The sequence below is a fragment of the Myotis brandtii genome, unplaced genomic scaffold, assembly GCF_000412655.1.
Source record: "Myotis brandtii unplaced genomic scaffold, ASM41265v1 scaffold351, whole genome shotgun sequence".
NCBI classification, from domain to species: Eukaryota; Metazoa; Chordata; class Mammalia; order Chiroptera; family Vespertilionidae; genus Myotis; species Myotis brandtii.
In genome coordinates, this window is record NW_005363502.1 from 3,660,802 (window position 1) to 3,679,811 (window position 19,010).

The 19,010-nt window shown below is 37.1% G+C and overlaps 2 protein-coding genes across 8 annotated transcripts in view; one reads left to right on the forward strand and one right to left on the reverse strand.

Moving 5' to 3' along the window:
* Positions 1–3,240: 3,240 nt before the first annotated feature.
* On the reverse strand, positions 3,241–9,440 carry CHCHD7 (coiled-coil-helix-coiled-coil-helix domain containing 7). Of its 3 annotated transcripts, none has more exons than XM_005871656.2 (4): positions 9,319–9,440; positions 6,150–6,219; positions 4,159–4,257; positions 3,241–3,397 (listed from the first exon to the last, which is right to left on the reverse strand). In XM_005871656.2, exons 2-4 carry the CDS (start codon positions 6,201–6,203, stop codon positions 3,293–3,295), a joined length of 258 nt encoding a protein of 85 aa, XP_005871718.1. In that variant the 5' UTR covers positions 6,204–6,219; positions 9,319–9,440; the 3' UTR covers positions 3,241–3,292. The 3 variants fall into 3 exon arrangements, with proteins under 3 accessions (XP_005871718.1, XP_014399601.1, XP_005871719.1); XM_014544115.1 differs by having other exon boundaries at positions 8,988–9,440; XM_005871657.2 differs by having other exon boundaries at positions 8,871–9,440.
* A 349-nt stretch (positions 9,441–9,789) lies between these two features.
* PLAG1 (pleiomorphic adenoma gene 1) overlaps positions 9,790–19,010 on the forward strand; it is a 49,526-nt gene continuing 40,305 nt past the window's right edge. For all 5 annotated transcript variants that reach the window (XM_014544117.1, XM_005871658.2, XM_005871659.2 and 2 more), the window contains exon 1: positions 9,790–9,988. The gene's annotated coding sequence lies outside the window, so the exon portion shown is untranslated. The remainder of the gene's footprint in view (positions 9,989–19,010) is intronic.

Genomic DNA, 19,010 nt, shown 5'->3' on the forward strand with positions numbered 1-19,010 from the left:
TACAAAAATTAATTCAAAATGGATCAAAGACCCAAATATAAGAGCTTAGAACCACAAAACTCTTAGAAGAAAACATGTGTGTAAACCTTTGTAACCTTGAACTGGGCAATGCTTTCTTAGATGTGACACCAAAAGCAACAAAAGGAAAAAACAAATGGGACTTCATCAAAATTAAAAGCCTTTGGCCTGGCAGGTGTGCTCAGTTGTTGAGCATCGACCTATGCGCCAGGATGTCTCTGGTTCAGGGCACATGCGGGGGTTGCAGGCTCGATCCCCAGCAGGGTGTGTGCAGGAGGCAGCCAATCAGTGTTGGTGTTTCTCTCTCATCAATGTTTCTCTCTCTCCCTCTCCTTTCCTCTCTTTAAAAATAATAAAAAAACATATCTTTTAAATATTAAAAGCCTGTCCCTAGCTGGTTTGGCTCAGTGGATAGAGAGCAGAGTGAAGGGTCCCAGGTTCAATTCTGGTCAAGGGCACATGCCCAGGTTGCGTGCTCAATCCCCAGCAGGAGGCAGGTGATCAATGATTCTCTCTCATCATTGATGTTTCTATCTCTCTCTTCCTCTCCCTTCCTCTCTGAAATCAATAAAAATATATTTTAAAAAATTAAAAGCATGTGTGTTTCAAAGGACACTATAAAGTGAAGATACAACCCAAAGAATTGGAGAGAAAAAAAACCTGCAAACCATGTATCTGATGAGACTTGTATCTAGTATACATAGGACTCAATAACGAAGATACACAATCCAATTTAAAAATGGACAAAGGATCTGAATGAACATTTCTCCAGAGAATATGTACAAGTGGCCAATATGCACATGAAAAGATGTTCAACCTCATTCGCCATCAGGGAAATGCAAATCTACAACCACAATGAGATGCCAGTTCACACGCACTAGAATGGTTGTAATCAAAGACAGACAATAAGTGCTAATGAAGATGTGTAGAGATTGAAACTCTCATAAACTGTAAAATGGTGCTGCCACTTTGGAAAATACTTGGCCAGTTCCTCAAAAGGTTAAATATGGTTACCTTTACAACCCCGCAATTCAACTCCCAGGCATATATCCAAAAAGAAATGAATGTCCACACAAAAAGGTGTACACAAGTGTTCAGGAAACGGCATGACCCATATTTAGCCAAACAGTGGAAACAACCCAAATATCCATCCACTGATGAATCAATAAATAAAATGTGGTATATCCATGCAATGGAATGTTACTTAGTAATAAAAAAGAATAAAGTACTGATGCAGGCAACATGAATGAACCTTGATAAGAGGCTAAGTGAAAGAGGCCAGTCACAAAAGACCACATATTGTATGATCCCACTTATATATGTGTCCAGAGAAAGAAAATAGGTAAGTAGTTGCCTATGTTTTGGGGAAGAAATGTGGTGTTAGGGGGGAAATGAGGAATGTGTGCTAATGGGTACAGGGTTTCCTTCTGGGGTGATAAATGTGTTCTAAAACCGTTGTGGTGAAGGCTGCACAACATTGTCAATATATTAAAAACCACTGTATTATACACTTTAAGTAGGTGACTTACATATGAATTGTATCTGAATGCAGTTGCTATTTTTAAAAAGAGCTATGCCAGGACAAATAGCTACAGGATGAGTGTCGATATTGGTATGTACATTGAAAGAGGTGACATTAAATTCCAAATCCTTAAACAAGCATGCTTGAAAGTACTGAAATGCTTCTCACTCAAGTATTTATTAATTTCTTGTCAGGTCCTATTTTAATCCATCACTTTGAGAGTCATCAATACAAATCAAAGAATTTCTGAGACAATCCAGAATTTCAAATACAACTTTACTCAAAATGAAATCACATCGTACTCAAATAGAATCACATGTACCAGTGACGATCCTCTATGGCTTAAAAACAGCCGAGCTGAATTTTGGACAAAGACCAATCAGATGGATAGTTTGTTGTCAGCAGCCATTAAAATTATACTCTTTGATGATCATGGGCCACCTGAAGAAAAGGTACACAAACTGTTTTTGTTGATTTTTCATTATTAAATGTCTTTTATAAAACTACTCTATAAATGAAGCAAACTGGATTTTTAAAAGTAGAGGGTATGAGAGCTGCTATGCAATCCACTCATCACTATACTGAATATTTTTTAAAATTTTTGTTGAAAGTATTACAGATGTCCCTTTTTTGTCCTCCATTGATCACCTCTCCCAGCTCCTGACCCTCGCAGGCTTTCAACACACTATTATCTGTGTTCATGGGTTATACACATATGCATATAAGTTCTTTGGTTAATCTCTCCTCCTTCACCCCGCTTCCCTCTGAGATTCATCAGTCTGTTGCATGCTTCCATGTCTCTGGATCTATTTTGTTCATCAGTTTATTTTGTTCATTAGATTCCACACATAAGTGAGATCATATGATACTTGTCTTTCTCAATAGGCTTATGAATTGTTTTTATATCATAAAGTGAAGTTGAGCTCTAGTTTCATCCCAGTGTTGTGTTCACCTGATGAACCCCATACCCTTCCCTGCCCACTGCATCCTGAAAATAAAAATCCTACTTCTAAGAGAATCACGTTTCCGCCCCCACTACCATAGTTCAAGAATACTATGCCTTCAGAAGGTTGTCCAATATTTATGGATTTTAGTCACAGAGTCCTTTAACCATACCTTTCCTTAAAGCAAGCAAGCCAGTTCTTTTGCATGCCATTTACTTAAGGCAACCATCCTGCAGCCCCGCTTCCTGCCTAGCGAATGCACTGACCTAATTTAAACCAAGATAAGTGAGTGAAGTAAGGATAGAGATCTTAGTAATGAGCCTCGGATTTGGGGCCACTCACAGTCATCTCTGCCATTACTCCTCTACAGGCCTTAAACTCAGGTGGGACAGTGGACAGACAACTCTGAATTTGTCTCGAGCTTTCCTTCTAGCATGTTGTTGCTCACATGAAATACTGCCTTCTTTTCACCCCATTAAGTCTTTACTTCCTCGTTAAGTCTTTACTTTCTCATACTTTACTTTTCTTTCGAGACCCAGAGGAAAAGCCCAGCTCCTCGTGTAGCCTTTCCTAACACCCCCGTAACTCCAGGAAGTACTGTGAGCCCTGACACACACGCTCGATAGTGGCACACTGTCATCAGAGCACTGAGAGCAAACACAAAGGACACATGGCTCACTCAAGTTTGTCTCCCCTTACAGAATATAAGATCTGTCTGGGTAAGGTTTGTACGGTCTTAAAAGATTACAGTAATCATTTATTAAAAATATTTATCTCCTTTTGAGTTAAATCATTTTAATGCAAACATTCAATAGGGCATCTTTCCCATTGCTCCCAAGATTTCATTTCTTTCTGCTGCTGTTGGCATAGGTGGCTTCACTCCATTCTGTCTTCTCTGCACCATGACAGAATTCTGCATATAGGAAAAAAAAAAAAAGAAGAAACCAAATTCAGTCATGTATTAACTGCTAATTATTTTCCAGTAATTTGCTATTGCTTCTCCAAAAAGGAAATTTAAAAAAAAATAGGTTAAAAAGAAAACCCAAAAAACTAATTGTAAGAGTTCAGATTAAGTTTCAAACTATTAAGAATTAAGTAGAGGTGACTATTCCCACAGGACTACGTTAACGGTAACTGGGATGGGGACATGCTGTTTAACTACAAGAGCACAAGAGTACAGTCCTTCAATGAAACCATCAATTAATTTAGCAGAGAGAAATGAAGCAGCTGGACCTAGTGCTCAGAGAAACAGAAATTGCATACCAATGTCTCCAGAAAAATGGGACCATTTAAACTATCCTGGGTGGCAGTGGGAGAGCAGGAGGCAGAAATGGAAGCCTAATATGTGTTATGACAAGACAAATTATCCATTCTGTTCATCTCCAAGAGAAATAAAATTATAACAAGGTTATTGTTTTAAGGCTGCAGATACTTACACACCTAGGAAGACCCACCTATATTAGAACTGCATCCTTATACCTTGGAGTAGGATGAGGCAACTAAGAACTCTCAAGGATTATTTAAGCTAAAATAACACACTGAGGACAAAGTGGAAAGGTGAAGTTTCCCTACAGCCACCCCAAAGGAAGGATTGTGGGTACTGATTAATTTCAGGCTTCAGATTCAAGCCTAACAGATGAGTTAGACCATCTCATCTAACCTCGCTAGACTTACCCAGAACTTTCGGCAGTTTTTGTACTTCAAGAAGTAATTGGAACACATTTCCCTGTCATAGTTATTTTCATCCATACATCTGGTAGAAGCATCAGATTCCTTAAATATGTAAGATAGGCATCATTTAAGAGGTGGAATAGGATCTAAAAAACCCCAAAAAACTTCTGAAGATGCTTCCTCCACAAAGCAGCTAATATGAAATAGTTTCTTTTTGTTTGTTGTAATGAACAAAAACTGAATTATTTTTCCAACTATCCCAAGCAGTCATTCTGCACAGGGCAGACATCTTCCTTTTTGTAGTCTGGGTCAGTTTTTTTAATATATAATCACGGGAATTTGAGCCAAAGCACTGACTGAGGTCATTTAACCCAGTAACCGTTTAACAAAGAAGCTGTGGCAGGTGCAACGTGTTCAAAATCACTGCAGCACAGCTAGATGCAAAATCGTCTCTTGACTCAGAGGGCAGCTCTCCTGCTTTTTCCAGGTCTGACTTTGACTTGAATGTTTGATGTTAATGCTAGTTTTGAGATCCTAAGTAAATGCTAATAACCGGTCTACATCAAGGTAACTTAAATTAACACCATTCATCTCAGTGTATTTTTGCTATCATTATGCAAGTAAATACACTATCATGTAAGCAATTTTAATATCATTAAGATCACTTCAAAACTCAAGTGAGCAACACAGGGCTATGAGTTCAAAGGAGGGTAGCTGCCATTTGGGAATGAAATTCAAGCTGTCTGAACTGGAAGTAGATTGGATAACAAACTTCAAAGAAAAAGGTATGATTCTAAGAGGTCACTACCTAAAGGAAAGCTTTAACTAAACGGGTAGGTAATTTGCTTCATGGATCTAAGAAATATATCCTATCTAAAGAGACTTAATAAAGCAATTGAAAACATAATATACAGAACAAATCTAAATTTCTATGCCAAATAATTAATGCATGTGTATATTTGGGAAAATCCATATAGGATTAGGGAATATCATTTTCATAGCACTAGTCTGATGTTTACATTATTCCAGGGTGACAAAACCAGAAGTAAGTATTGCTAGTCATACCAAATAAATGCCAACAAAGCTTATTATTCAACAAAGCATTTTGTTCATATACCTTTGTGAAAACCTTTAGAGTTTAATAGACTAATTCTATATCAGCCCCTTTCTCTCAGCCAGGTGGTCTCAAGGACATGATGAAATTATTGCTATTAAAACATACATTTCAGTGACAATTTTAAAATATCATACTTTCCAACTTTCCATGTTTGGACTAAAAATTTTCCTCAGTGTTACATATGCCTGTTTAACATTATAGTGATGATTAAATGCTTGCATATTATATAAATATGGAAAACTTAAAGGAGATAAATCTTTGTTAGCTAAATTATGCATATCTAAAAATGCTCTAGTAAAATAAGGATACACTGGTTAGAAATATTTTTTGTACAGAAATAACTTTTAAAAAATGGCAGAAAACAGAAACAGATTGCTAGATACAGAGAACAAACTTATGGTTGCCAAAAGGAGGGGGGCTCGGGGATGGGTGAAAAAGGTGAAGGTACAAACTTCTGGTTATAAAATAAATGACAGGGATGTAATGTATAGCACAGGGAATACAGTCAATAATAACTTATGGTGACAAATGGTTATATTTGACATATTGTGGTTATCACATTATAAGGTATATAAATGTTGAATAACTATGTTGTACACTTGAAACTAATATATGTCAATTATACTTTAATAAAAATAACTAAATTAATTAAAAAACAATAATTGACATAGTAGAAAAAGATTGAAGTGAATATTTACTGGATTTCTGAGTAGGAAATATAAAAGTTCTTTATTTAAAAAAATCCCATTAAAATTAAAAAGCAAATAGAGAAAAACATTTTTTTAAAAAGAACTGAAGAAAACAGATGCCCACAAAATCAGAAGAAGCCTGTTTTCCCAACTTAACACTCATGAAAATTAAAAGCAAACCACCTTACCAACAAGCAAGGATTTATGTCAGGATCTCTCAGTCTTCGTGCTACCATTGGCATCCTAACAGTCTTCTTACTGAAGGGAGGAAATGTTGGGGAAAAGAGTTATATAGTGGATGACATAAAACAAATCAATAAATCTCATTAGCCCCATAAGTGCTTGAAAATTACTTCTGGCATATTGATTATCTAATGAGGAACTTCCTACAGCCTATGTATTTTGAAAAAAAAAAGACTTGGATATGTTTTTCCTTTGCATTGCCATGGTGCCTCAGTGCAAAGGCGATATTTAAATACATCTATCGAAATTTGATTATAAAGTCCAAAGAGAAAGATAGTTCAGCTAGCATTCAATTTTAGTTTATTCTTATTTCTAAAGGTTAAGCAATTAATTATACTAACAAAACCTAAGAATACAGCATGCACTCTAACAGTTACTTCCTTATTATACATTGACTAGAGGCCCGATGCATGAAATTCGTCATGCAAGGGGCTTGGCCCTCGCAGCCTTGGCTTCATCCGGAAGGTTGTCCGGATGGTCGTTCTGCAGTTTGGTCCAATTAGCATATTAGTTCCTTATTACATAAAGGATTAGCATACAAAATAAATGTGGAATAATTTAGTATAACACAACTTCAGCAAAAACATTTGTTAACTAAAGAACATGGATGCCTATTCTGTAGCCAGCACTGCAGTGCCAATATACCAAAAAACAAAGTTATTGCTTAGTTGACATTTCAAAAAGTTTTTTTTAAAAAAGTTGAAACCTGACTTCCAGCATTATCTTATATTTAATTGATACTTCTGGGTTGAAGGAATCAGGGAATGCTACTGTCATTCATTAATCTTTCAACTCAAACCTTCCAGATACAGCCTGCAGAAGTCTTTATTGATTAAAAGTGATAACAGTTCCCTAAGAGCCAATTAGTTATTCCCAGCCAAATCATATACTCATATAATTGGCATGTCAACTATATCCCACGACAATTGCTTTCTATAAATGAGTTCAACTGAAGTTGGTATGCCTATTATCTTCAAAGACATGTCATAGGAACTAAAAGAAAAAATTAGAAAAACAATATTTCAAAGTGATTTTGTTTCAATATATTGTATACCATGGATGAACCATCTACAAATATTTTTTTTTTCAAATATATTTTTATTGATTTCAGAGAGGACGGGAGAGGGAGAGATAGGAACATCAATGATGAGACAGAATCCTAGATTGGTTGCCTCCTGCATGCCCCCTACTGGGGATTGAGCCCACAACCCAGGCATGTGCCCCGACCAGGAATGGAGCAGTAACCTCCTGGTTCATAGGTCAGTGCTCAACCACTGAGCCACACAGGCTGGACTACAAATATTTTTAAATGCTCTGCACTAAGTTTAAAGAGCTGACTTAATTTATATTCCTGAAACCTGTTCTAGAAAAGGACAGCAAATAATGTAGTATGACCTACAAAATGCCACAGAATAAAAATCTAAGTCAGTATAACCAGACAGAGGTCAGAATTTTTGTATGAAATGGTTTCTACTTTCATTGTCCAAGATGGGACCATCAAAAAAATATATCATGTTAAAAAAAAAATACATTCAGGAAAAATAAACCCCACAAGCTCCTGAAAAGTGGAGGTATTCTCAATCAAGAGTCCCCTAGTTCAGTTTCTTCGATTATGGAATGATCAGGCTGTCCAGGCTAAAAGAGACCAACCTTTGCAAAGAAGAATGGAAAAAAGTTTAGTCATTCTGGGGTCTTTTAACTATTCGTACCCACGATGCAATGCTTTTTTTTTTTTTTAATGATTTTCATAGAACAGTACATGAATATAACTGGCTAACAAAAACATCTTGGCAAAAGGGATATTCAAGATGTTGTTCAAATATATCTAGAAGTGTCTTCGTCTACTGAACACAATTCTTTTCCAGGCTTGACTTCCTAGAGGAAATGATGGTACTAAATGCACAGCCTTGCTGTTGACATCTATCCTCTGGCGTGAGAACACAGACCTCTGCTTAGCTGTTCACATTCCTCGGACATAATCTCAACAACGATCAGACGCAGACAAAAGTCAGGTTGCATGCCTTATGTGAAAGCGTCCTACTCTCCATTTTGTCATCATCATTAGGGGTTCTTTAGAAATAACACCTAGATGACATCACATGTACCCGAATTAAGTCTGCAGCATGAGTTTATTCCCATTTCCTTTCCTTTCCTCTCCGAATTCTACACACACGTCCGTCTAAGTCTGGACTTCCGAATGGCACCTTCTTTGCATAAATCCCTCACGTGTCCACTAGAAATGTCCATTTACAGCGAGGAGCGGGCTGAAGGGCAAGATCAAGTGTTCCACTAGGGAGAGGCCTCGTCTACTTACTGTCTGCAGGTACCAGACAAAAGTTACCCAGCTCTACCTGCCAGAAAGAAAACCAACGAGTTGAAGGAAGGGCCTCACAAGCATATTTGAGGAACAACTCTAAAATCTCCCCTAAAGGGCAGCCTGCCTTCAAAAGTATTTGATTTCCTTCCCATCACATCCCCACTCTCCAAGTAGCTTTGAAAGGGACGGGGGAAGGGCCCTTGGCTGGTCAGAGCCAAGGCAGGCTCTGTGGTTCTGACAACGCGCGGATGCAACTCGCGGGGAGCTGGGAAATGTCCTGTGAGGACCTCAAGCCCGTCACCCACCGCTGGGTGCAGAGAGACAGGGTCAGGAAGTCAGGGTGGCATACCGGGGGGAGGCGGGCAATCGAATGGAGAAGCCGGAGGGATGCAAGCCCGAGACCTCGCTGCCTTCCGCGATGCAGCCCGTCCGTCAAACCGTGGACGGCGGGCACAGGTGAACACACCTTGCTTCCACCTTCGATGGTGCCGAGGGGCAGGGGGCGAGGACAACGCAGGAAACTGGGTGTAGGTGCAGGCGATCACGCTTCAAAGGCTGGGAAGGAGGCTGGAGAAACGTCTGGGGTGGCCCGGGCACGGGTCACCTTCCTCGTCCCTGGCCCGAAGAGACCCGCATCGCGGGGAGGAGAAGCGAGGGGAAGGGGCCCGCGCCGCGGCGAGGCCTGGTGGAAGCAGCTTCGCGCGGAAGTGTATTTGGGCCCCGTGGCGGCTCAGGTGCAGCCCTCGATTCCCCCTTCCCTGCAGGCGGCACAGAAGGAGGGTGGCGGGATCACTCACCTCGAGGTGCCGCTCCGCCAGGGACCCGACAGTCTCCAGCTCCAAACACGTCAATAGCTCTCGCAGCTGGACCTTAAGTAGCGCGCACCCTAACATGCTGCCCCCGCTCCCCGGCGGCCGCTGGTTCACACTTAGACCTGTCATTAGAGTCGCCATAGTACCTAGGTTTACGTCTCTTCTCCTAGCATCTGAAGTGTCTGTAAAGTTTCCTTAAGCTTTTTTTCTGGGAGAGAAGTTAATAGCACTTCTTTGCTAGTTCTGATTCTGGCCCTTGTAGACGGATGGGTTCTGGTGTGGGATGGAGAAACAAACGGAAGAGCCGGGTCTGGGCCCAGCGTTCACACCCACGGGCCAGGCCAGGTGGCATCTATCCTCAGTGCCCTGCGCCCCGGGGAGCTGTGGGGAGCTCATCGGAGCTGAGGCTGGGGCACAATGAGGGTCCAAATTGCCAGGGCAGATCCACTGCGGCGGCGGCGGCGGCGGTGGCGGCAGCTGGAGGTTGGGCTGCAGGGGCAGCGCATACACTACAATGGCTGCTGGAAAGAGGCGTAAGGAAACAATTTCCAGGCCCGCCGCGTCCAGCCCGAAATATGAGAAAAAAATTATTAGAAATTCCGCGGGCGGTGTAAAGGCGGCGGACGGGCCGGAGGGAGGATGTTAAAGCCCCGCGGTGAGTTCTCCCGGGGTCCGGGGCGGCGGAGAGGCGTTTAGCGGGAGAAATATCAGGGTTATTTAAATTATGGGACTAGCCGAGGGGGCAGAGGAACAGCGGCGGCGGCCGGAGGAGGAAAAGTTTGTGCTACTCTCAGCCCCTGCTCAGGACCCCAGAGAGAAAAATAATAATAAAAAATAAAATAAAATAATTAATGGAGGGTGTGAGGTCTCCCGAAGTGGCTTCTGACAGGGCAGGGGGCAATGCGGCTGGAGACCCAAAGGTGAGGTCGGTGGGAAAAAAAAAAAAAAGAAAAAAAAAACCTTTATTCAGGGTCTGGAAAGTTTGAAAAGTTTTCCTCCTCCTCCTCCTCCTCCTCTCTGGTGCTGTGAATATTGTGACAGCGGCAGCGGCAGCAGCGAGAGCGGAAGACATTAGAGACCCGAAAAATAAGGGAAAAATTAATATAAATTCAGTTTTAAGAGTAAACTCTCCGCATTTTCCACCAAAACATCCCGGGGGAAGGTCGCTTCCCAAAGGGCCTGGCGGAAACCCGCGGTCGGCAATATTTGGGGGGCACTTTGAGTGACTTGGGGTAACTTTGCCCCTTTTTTTCAAAAGAGGTTTTTCTTTTTTGGCGAAATGAATTTGTTTTTGCCCTTTCCTCAGGTGGGCGAGCCGGGGTCCGGCCGCGGGGTCTTCGGGGAGGTGTGAGCCCCGGCTGGGTGGCTGCGAGGGGGGGTAGGGGGAGGGGGTGCTAAATGAAAGCAGGAGATCTGCACAGAGCAGGGACAGCTTGTTGTCAGTATCATAAACAACCAAAATGGAGGGAGAACTCAGGCATATAACCAAATAAAAATTTTTAAAAAATCGCAAAAAATCCCTAAAAGTCCGGGATGCTCCCCCTTTTCTCGCTAAAGGTAAAAGCACGAACCGCCTTTCCCCTGAAGTCCATTTTGACTTCGCAGGGACCAAGGAGTTAATATTTATTTATTTTTTTAAAACTTTCGAAGGGCAAAAGCCTTTTATAACTCAACCGACAATGAGAAAACGTGAAAATCCGATGCAAGAGAAGGAGGGGGAGGGAGGGGGGGGAGGTGGTAGTGCAGAAACTGCTAAACTTATTGGTAATGGGGGCTGATCTGAGATAAGATAAACACTCTATTTGCAATTTTATAACTCTCTTTTCGTGATCTTTGCTGTTTTTTTGGGGGGGGGGAGTTGGTGGGGGGAAAAAAGTGATGCCATTTTTTCTTAATAGAGTTAATATGTGTGATTGGGAGAATAAACCTTTCCGGCTTTAGATGGCATTTTCGTCGCATTTCTGCTTCAGGTTTTGTTCGTGGCTCCCTCCTTTATTTAAACTAAGCTCTCCAGAGGAGGGGTAGGAGAGGTGATTGAGAGGCTGGAGTGCGAGGCTGGAGCACCTTTTGGAGAGGGGTGGGGAGTTGCTCGGCTTCTCCCTCCCTGACACGTTTGCTTTCACCTGTTCATCCTCAGCAGAGAGTGTGAAGCTGGATGTTTTCTGGTTTTATGTATATAAAGGCATGGTGCCTCTTGCATCACATTGAAGTTAATGGGAAAGTGCTGCTGATGTTGGTTCCACGTGGGATATGGGACAGAGCAGGGCATTTTAAAGGGACAGCTGCTCTTTTCCTATGGTTTTCATCACCTCCACAGAGTCCCTGTCTGAGGACCAGGAGCAGAGGTGCTGGGGAGGGTGTGTGGGGATGGACGAGCCTTCTTTCCATGACTCAAGTGCGCCCACCTTGAGGAGGGATGGAGGGCAAGGAGGGGTAAACAAGCTCAACAGAAGATGGATATTGTGTAGATTAGTTTGTCTCCAAATTGTTCTTTTGTGTCACCAGCCCCCCCACCCAGGAACTTTTTCATGTTCCTTTGCTTTGCTTTGGAAGCTGATTTTGGAAGGAATTGTGGAAAAATGGAAATAGTTTAAGGTGTGTGGTGTAATGGTATAGCATTATTGAACAGTTATGAATTCTGTGCAGTGAGATCAAAGAGCTGTGTATGCCCATAATGTGATTTTACAGCCATTTTGTAAAAAGCTGTAAAATACCTAATATTCAATTTGGCTTAAGGTACAGTGAGGACTTCTGGTTGAAAACTGTAGACAGGGTGATGGAGATTCTTTAACACTGTAAGCACTTTAAGGGGGGAAAAAAAACAACACCAACACCATGGAAAAGTTTACGTATACCCATTTTTAAAGCCCATCCTATACATGTGCTGTAATTCTGTGCCTTTGAAATTACAAGGTTTTTAAATCCTGAGACCTATCAGTTTGCATCTTAAGTTAATTTACTTGTGTTATTTAACAAAATGTTTACTGAGCACAAACTAATGTCACCTCTAATGGTGTCAATTTCTACAATACTTTCAAAATCTTAAATATGTAAATTGTTAGCTCTACTCTATTTGGGATTAAGGTTAATCTTGAATAAAAATTACTTGTGTTCCATTTTCCACAGGTATATGGAGTTTCTAGAATAAATACCTTATTTTCCTTTGTTTTTATGATTTATAAAAATAGATTTAAAAATACAGCTAGATTTTTATGCTGCTTATTCAGAATATTTTTTCTTGCCATACTATCCAAACAAATTACTATTTTGGAGTCCACTGTATGTTAACTTGTGTTCACAACTGAGCTCTTATCTGCACCTTTCTGTAAATACCTCCATAACAGCATTACATCGGTGTAGTGTTTGAGAACATCATCTTGTGGTTTCTGATTTTGGAAGCAATTACAACTTTATAAGAAGTCATTAAAAATTAATCCCACAAACTGCTGTTAAATCAAATTGATTGGAAAGTGATTAAGCTATCAATACAGAAGAGAAACTTTGTTCCTCCCCAAAATAGTCTTCTGTCCAGAGATTTTTAGAATGCTATTAATACTTATAAAACCTTTGAAGTTTATCTTACATTTTTATTGTCTTTTGACTCAAGACAGTTACATTGACTATAAGTAGTCAGAATTAGGCTATGTCTTTAAAATAAATGACTCTTTTAGATAAATTCAATTTCTGTAAAAGTGAAGGAAAAGGGTATTTCTTCCACTTATTTTAGAGCATTGAGTTAATCAGGTTGTTTGGACACTTCAAGTTATGGTTATTGTTAACCTAAATAAAAGTGTTGGTATTGTGGGGGGTGGGGGAGATTCTCTCAGAAAGGGAGATATAAAACTTTCTTCAGGTTTGGTTTGACATAACTAGTTACTTGTCTGAATTAGAAAATGCACTCTCAGTGCACAAGTATAAAATCTGTAATTCCTTAGGGAGTCTTTAGATAGGGCACAGCACAATATCTAATTTGAATTGGTTGTACTGAGCTTTTTTAATGCCTTAGAAATACTATCTGTTGAACATCCTTTTTCTAAAGCTACAATTAAATTATACCAATTTACAGGAACAATCTAAGGATATTATATGCTCAAAATCTGTATATCAGTTAGAAAAACCTCATAGATTGAGATTCTTATTTGAAATTTATATGCCTAATTTTGCTATTTGTTATAAGGAATTTAGTTGCTTTGGAAAATGATTTATAAATGTGAACTAATACTGATAAATTTCTATATCTGTATATTAATTATAACCAAAATATTTTAATCAGACATAGCTAAACAAGTGAATTTGCTTTTATCAATATAGTTTAAAAATTTAAGGATTGCCTATGGTTTAATATTATGCAAAGGTGGGGGTGTTCCTTTATTTTTAACAGGATCCTGGTTGTTATTGTATACATTTTGTTTTGGTATTCTGAAAATTTTCTTCCTCGGGATTAAATTGTTATTTGGCAAATTAAATGTAATGTGCCTATCTTTGAGATTGGAAAAGCCAGATAACTGAAACATAACTATAACTATCTTTTAAGTTTTGTTTCAATAATCATTTGCCTATCAAACTGTGTAATATTGGTTCCTTCTAGGAATTTATTAATCTTTTTATTTACAATAATGTTCTTTGAAAATTAAAATATATGAAAAATTACCTGTTACACATACACGTATACATACTCAAGAAAAAAGAAAAAAAGAAATTTTACCGAATAACTTTACTTCCACTGCCTGAAATACTTGTTCTTTTTTATATTTCCATATGTGTACGAAATAAATGTTTTTCTCTTTATATTGATAATATCTTAGATCCTTTAGTTAAGTTATTTGAATAAGGGAAGAGTTTCAAAAGAAGGAAAGAACAGCTGAATCTATTCAACAAACTCCAAGATAGTGAATATGTTAAAGGTAAAAGGGCTATATATTGTCCCTTGAGCCATTTTCAAATGTCTTAAGAACCTGACAAGCACCTTTTCTGAAACATCGAATACATTGAAAATATATCAGACATAGCAAAAAAACTCAAAAGTGGACCTTTAATTTCTTTACTTTTAAGAGAAATTAATGTAGACAGCACATTTAACCAATTAGTAAGTGTTTAGGTAGTCTTAGGAAAGTATTTACAAATAAGTTAAATGTGAGGGCAGGGTACATTGGATTGATGAACTGTAAAGTTAACTATGATTTTAGAGTTCATGCATGGGAATTCTTTTCCATTTTACAGTAAGACCACTTTGTAGGTAACTAATTTTTACTTTTTGTATTTATTTCATTGCCTCATTTTTTTGAAATGCCTGAACCTGACATCTACTGTGTTACTACTTTTCATTGATAACAGGACAGTTTTTATAACTCATTAACAAATTTAATTTTTAAATATAATTTGAGAAATTAAATGGAAAATTTTTAGATCAGATTTTATAAAAGTATTGGTGTGTAGTTATTAACATCTGAAGTTATAAGAAATATATATGAATGAAAGCCCAAGTAGAATTTCTGCAGAGATATAATTTGATTTGTATTTTTGAATTGCTTGGCCTGCTGCCCAGAGGTTTACATTCTACTCAATGTGTACACCTGTCCCTGCCACCTCTTTCCAGGGTGGTATTGACAAGGCTATGGTGATGTGGAACTACCAAGGGGTTTTGGTATTTCTGTTATCTGATTTTGAATTTGTTGTTATTAAGGTGCGTAGGTTTTTGCTCTCTTTTATTAATACTTATAAGAAAACACACACAAAAAAACATTTTTATAAAACAGAAATAATATCTCATTTTTAAAAAGTGAAGTGATGAAAATTGCTAGTATTTAAAAGTCCCCGGATGTCTTATAAACAGAGTTACTGCAGGATCATGATATTAAACTAACCACAGTGTGTGTTGGGAATTTGAGGTGACTACCTAAGAAATATATGTGTGTAAGTAGAATGAGTGAACTTAGGCAATTATGTCCTAGGGTTAATAGGATAAGCAATTTGCTTGAAATGTTTCCTTGCATTTTTTAGTAAAAGCTATCTTTAAAAACATAGAAAACCTAGAAATGTGAAGATCTTGTGAGAAAGCAAAATATTCTTTTTTGATGCCTTTTAAGAGTAAGACTTTTATGTAATAAAAATGTATATAAGAGCTTAAGTGTAAGCTAAAATGCCCAAAATTGATGGGAAAGAACCAAGTGGATGAGAATTTCAGAATCAAATAATAATCATGTTAAATTTGAAATTTGACTTACTTGGATAAAGAATAACTAACTAAAAAGCAAAAATAATAAATTTACCCCCTCCCAAATACGAGTGATAATTGGGGACACTGTAAGATAGTATTTTGATACAAATTGCTCATTTTATGATATCCTTTAAAAAAATTGATTCCCCCAAAGTTTTTCTTTTATATCTTCTTACATTTGAATTAAACTAAATTAAATTCCAAGAATAATGTATAGTGATTATTTGGAATTATTAATTTTTAAATAAGGAAAAATCATTTTCTGCTATTTTTAAAAAGATTTTGAAAATTATTTTACATGTGTACATAAGTGAAATTTTCTGAAAAATCGTAGAAACTGTTGAAAATTGTTTTCTTCATTCTTCATCAGAAAGCTTAAAACTTTTTGCTAAGTTAATAAAATAAATTTTAAAATCTTAATCTAAAAGCAGTATACTTTATGGACTTTTTTAGGGCAAATTAAAATAATTTCTTTCAGATTTAACATGTAAAAGGCTTTTCACAAGGTAAAGATAAAAACATTCACCAATAAAGTTATTAATTTCTGGAATGTTTTTAGGTATATCTGGACAATAGAAGAAATTTTCCTTCCCATTTACTAATTAGCAGTTGATTTTTTGAAAGGGAATCTAGACCTATTATGCCATTATATTGTAGAGTAGAAGTTTCCTTTAATATTAGAAAATATTTTGAGGATAGAGGAGGCATTTTTTTTAAAGGGAGACTGAATCCTCTACAAATTGTGAATGATTTGCCATTGCAGTCTGAGTTCATTCTTTGAGAGTCAGACACTCATTTTAGACTCTCAATTATTAAATATTAGATTTATTATCTCAAACCAATGTTGGGATTGCACATGTGCATTTTGATTATTTATGGTATTTTATCTTTTCATTTCTGAGTATGGGAATATTCTCAGGTTAAATACTACAACTGAAGGGCTGCCATTTGACTTTTTTAAAATTATATCTTTGTAATCAATACTTAAACATTAGAGCCTTTACTTTTGAGATCTATTTTCTTAAACAAGAAATTAGTTAGGGAATGAGGAACTTATTCCCTTTGGCTAAAAGGCAAAATTAGAAAATGTTTCAATCAATTTTGTTCACTTGAAGATACATTTGTAAAAAGTTTGTTCAGTTGTTCTTGATTGGGAGAAATTTAAGAACTTGAACCTGAAAGCTTAAGGTAGTTAAAATGTGCATGTTCAAAATAGCATCATTTGAATTTTAGTCTGCTAGATTTACTCAATAACTTGATTTTATTTCCTTGTATTGTCTTAAAGCTGGAATTACGTAGAGCCCACATCACTTTTCATCATACCGTACAAGGCTATAATAGCTTTTATTTTTATCAACTTTAGGCAATGAGATGAAAATACTCTTTAATATAAGTGTACATTCCCTTTCTTAATCTACTTTTTGCATTTCCTAAATGTAATTTCTCTAACTGTTCCATTCTAAAGAAGAGGAATTAGTTCCTTTACTTTAAAACTAAATTTGTTCTAAACTTACAGTTTATAGGAAAGTTGTCACTTTACGTATTTGGATAAGATCTATTATAACCTTAAAAATAAATATTAATATGACCAGCATACTAGATTATAAACTACATCTCAAACATGAATTTGCTTTCCTTGTACTTCTAAAATTATTTTCTAAAGAAATCTGAGAAAATGTTTTTCATGTGTTTTTCTAATTTGTTATTGTCTGAGGTAATTTAATTGGGTAAAATTTCAATTTCAATTATGTTCTCTCTTCTAATACTAATAGTATTTTATTTGAAAATCACTATTCAGATGCATAGGGTTTTAGCATTAAAATAGAATTAGGCATACAATAAAATAGATAGGTTAATTAGACTGAGAGAGGTGGAAGCAGCCCCAGTAGTTCTTATCTGGAAGCGTTTAAAATGTTTCAGAGAAGGAAAGTGCCTGGGAGTCTAGAGCACACCTCTGACAGCAGTTGGTGATATTTTATGCTTTTCTTTTCTCCTTCATAAAACTTGAGCATCCTCAGTGCTGCTGTCATGCAAACAAATAACTGACTTAACCGTGCCCTGTGTAAAATACCTACATCAGGTTTAGCTCTTAATGTAATTTGCTTTAGTTTACTTTAAAGACAAAAATTATAAGATATATTTCTTAACAATAACTTGGCATTAGTCACATTTTAAAAGATATTACATGTAAACTATATTATCATAATTATTGCCCAAATCAAAAGGAAAGTAAACTAGCAAGTAATAGTTTTAATTAGGCATAGAATGGAAGTTTTAAATATTTAACTGGATAACTTGATGTACTGCTGAAATGTAGAGAATTTTAGTTGAATGTTGTCTTTGTACCTGAATCTATCTTTGTATGCCTAGAAATTTGTAAACGAAGTGAATACATTTAAAAGTGTAGCAGTTTATAGGAGTTCCTAAACATCTTTCCTTTGACATAAGCAAAATTATTTCAAAAAATAATACACTCAATTATTATAGTTATTTTTCAAAGAAAAATGGTGGTGAATGGGTTAGTACTGTTTTATCTACATTAATTGAATATCCATTGTATTTGAACATTTTAATCATTAAGCATTTAATACTCTTAGAGATATTTTAGTTTGTTTAAAGTAGTTTTACAGATGTTTTCCTTAAAAGCCGTTCTTTTTAGACTTATAACTTAATTAAAATAGTTATAAAACTTTAACTACTTTTTTATTAAGAGCATTCCTGTTCCCAAAATCATGTTTTTCTTTTAAAAATTCCTATCTTGAAGCACTTTTAATCATAGCTCAGGTTATCTTTTAAAATATATACTACATATCCAGTTGCTCTACTTAAACATTGGATCTGATGTAGTGCTTAATTTAATTATGCTCAGTTCACCTTTTATCAGTCAGTGCAGGAAGAGGAAGAGAGAGAGCAATTGGTTTTGAGAGAAGTGCAATTGATCACATTTCAGAGGCTGACTCATAAGAGCTTTTCTAAAATGCATGATACTTCTGCCAGAATTAAAAGGAATTTCTTAATTAAAACCAAAATACCCGTGTGTCTAAGAAGTGTTTTCATAATTAGATTTCAGGCACACTTGTATGCCTGCATTGGCCAGTCCAAGTGTTCTGTTTGCACGCATTTTGTTCTCAGTGCTGCCACCCTGTGTATGGCAGTGCCTGAGTACTGAATGCACTAATTTCTCTGCTTTTTATCAGGCGATTATGTTCAAACCCCTTCTGGAAAATAAGCATACATATTATAATAAATTTAAAAGATATTTTGGTAAAACTCTGCCTCTGTGGCTAATGCTGTACTAAATCTAGATTTTTTTAAAGTTACACAGTTCAGAAGTACGGTATTCAACAGCCCCAAATGAAATTTGGGACTTTTAAAAGATAAAATACCTTTATCTTTTCATCTGTCCCTTCACTAAAATAAGGTAGGATTGGGCTAGTATTTTAAATATAGCTTGACATTG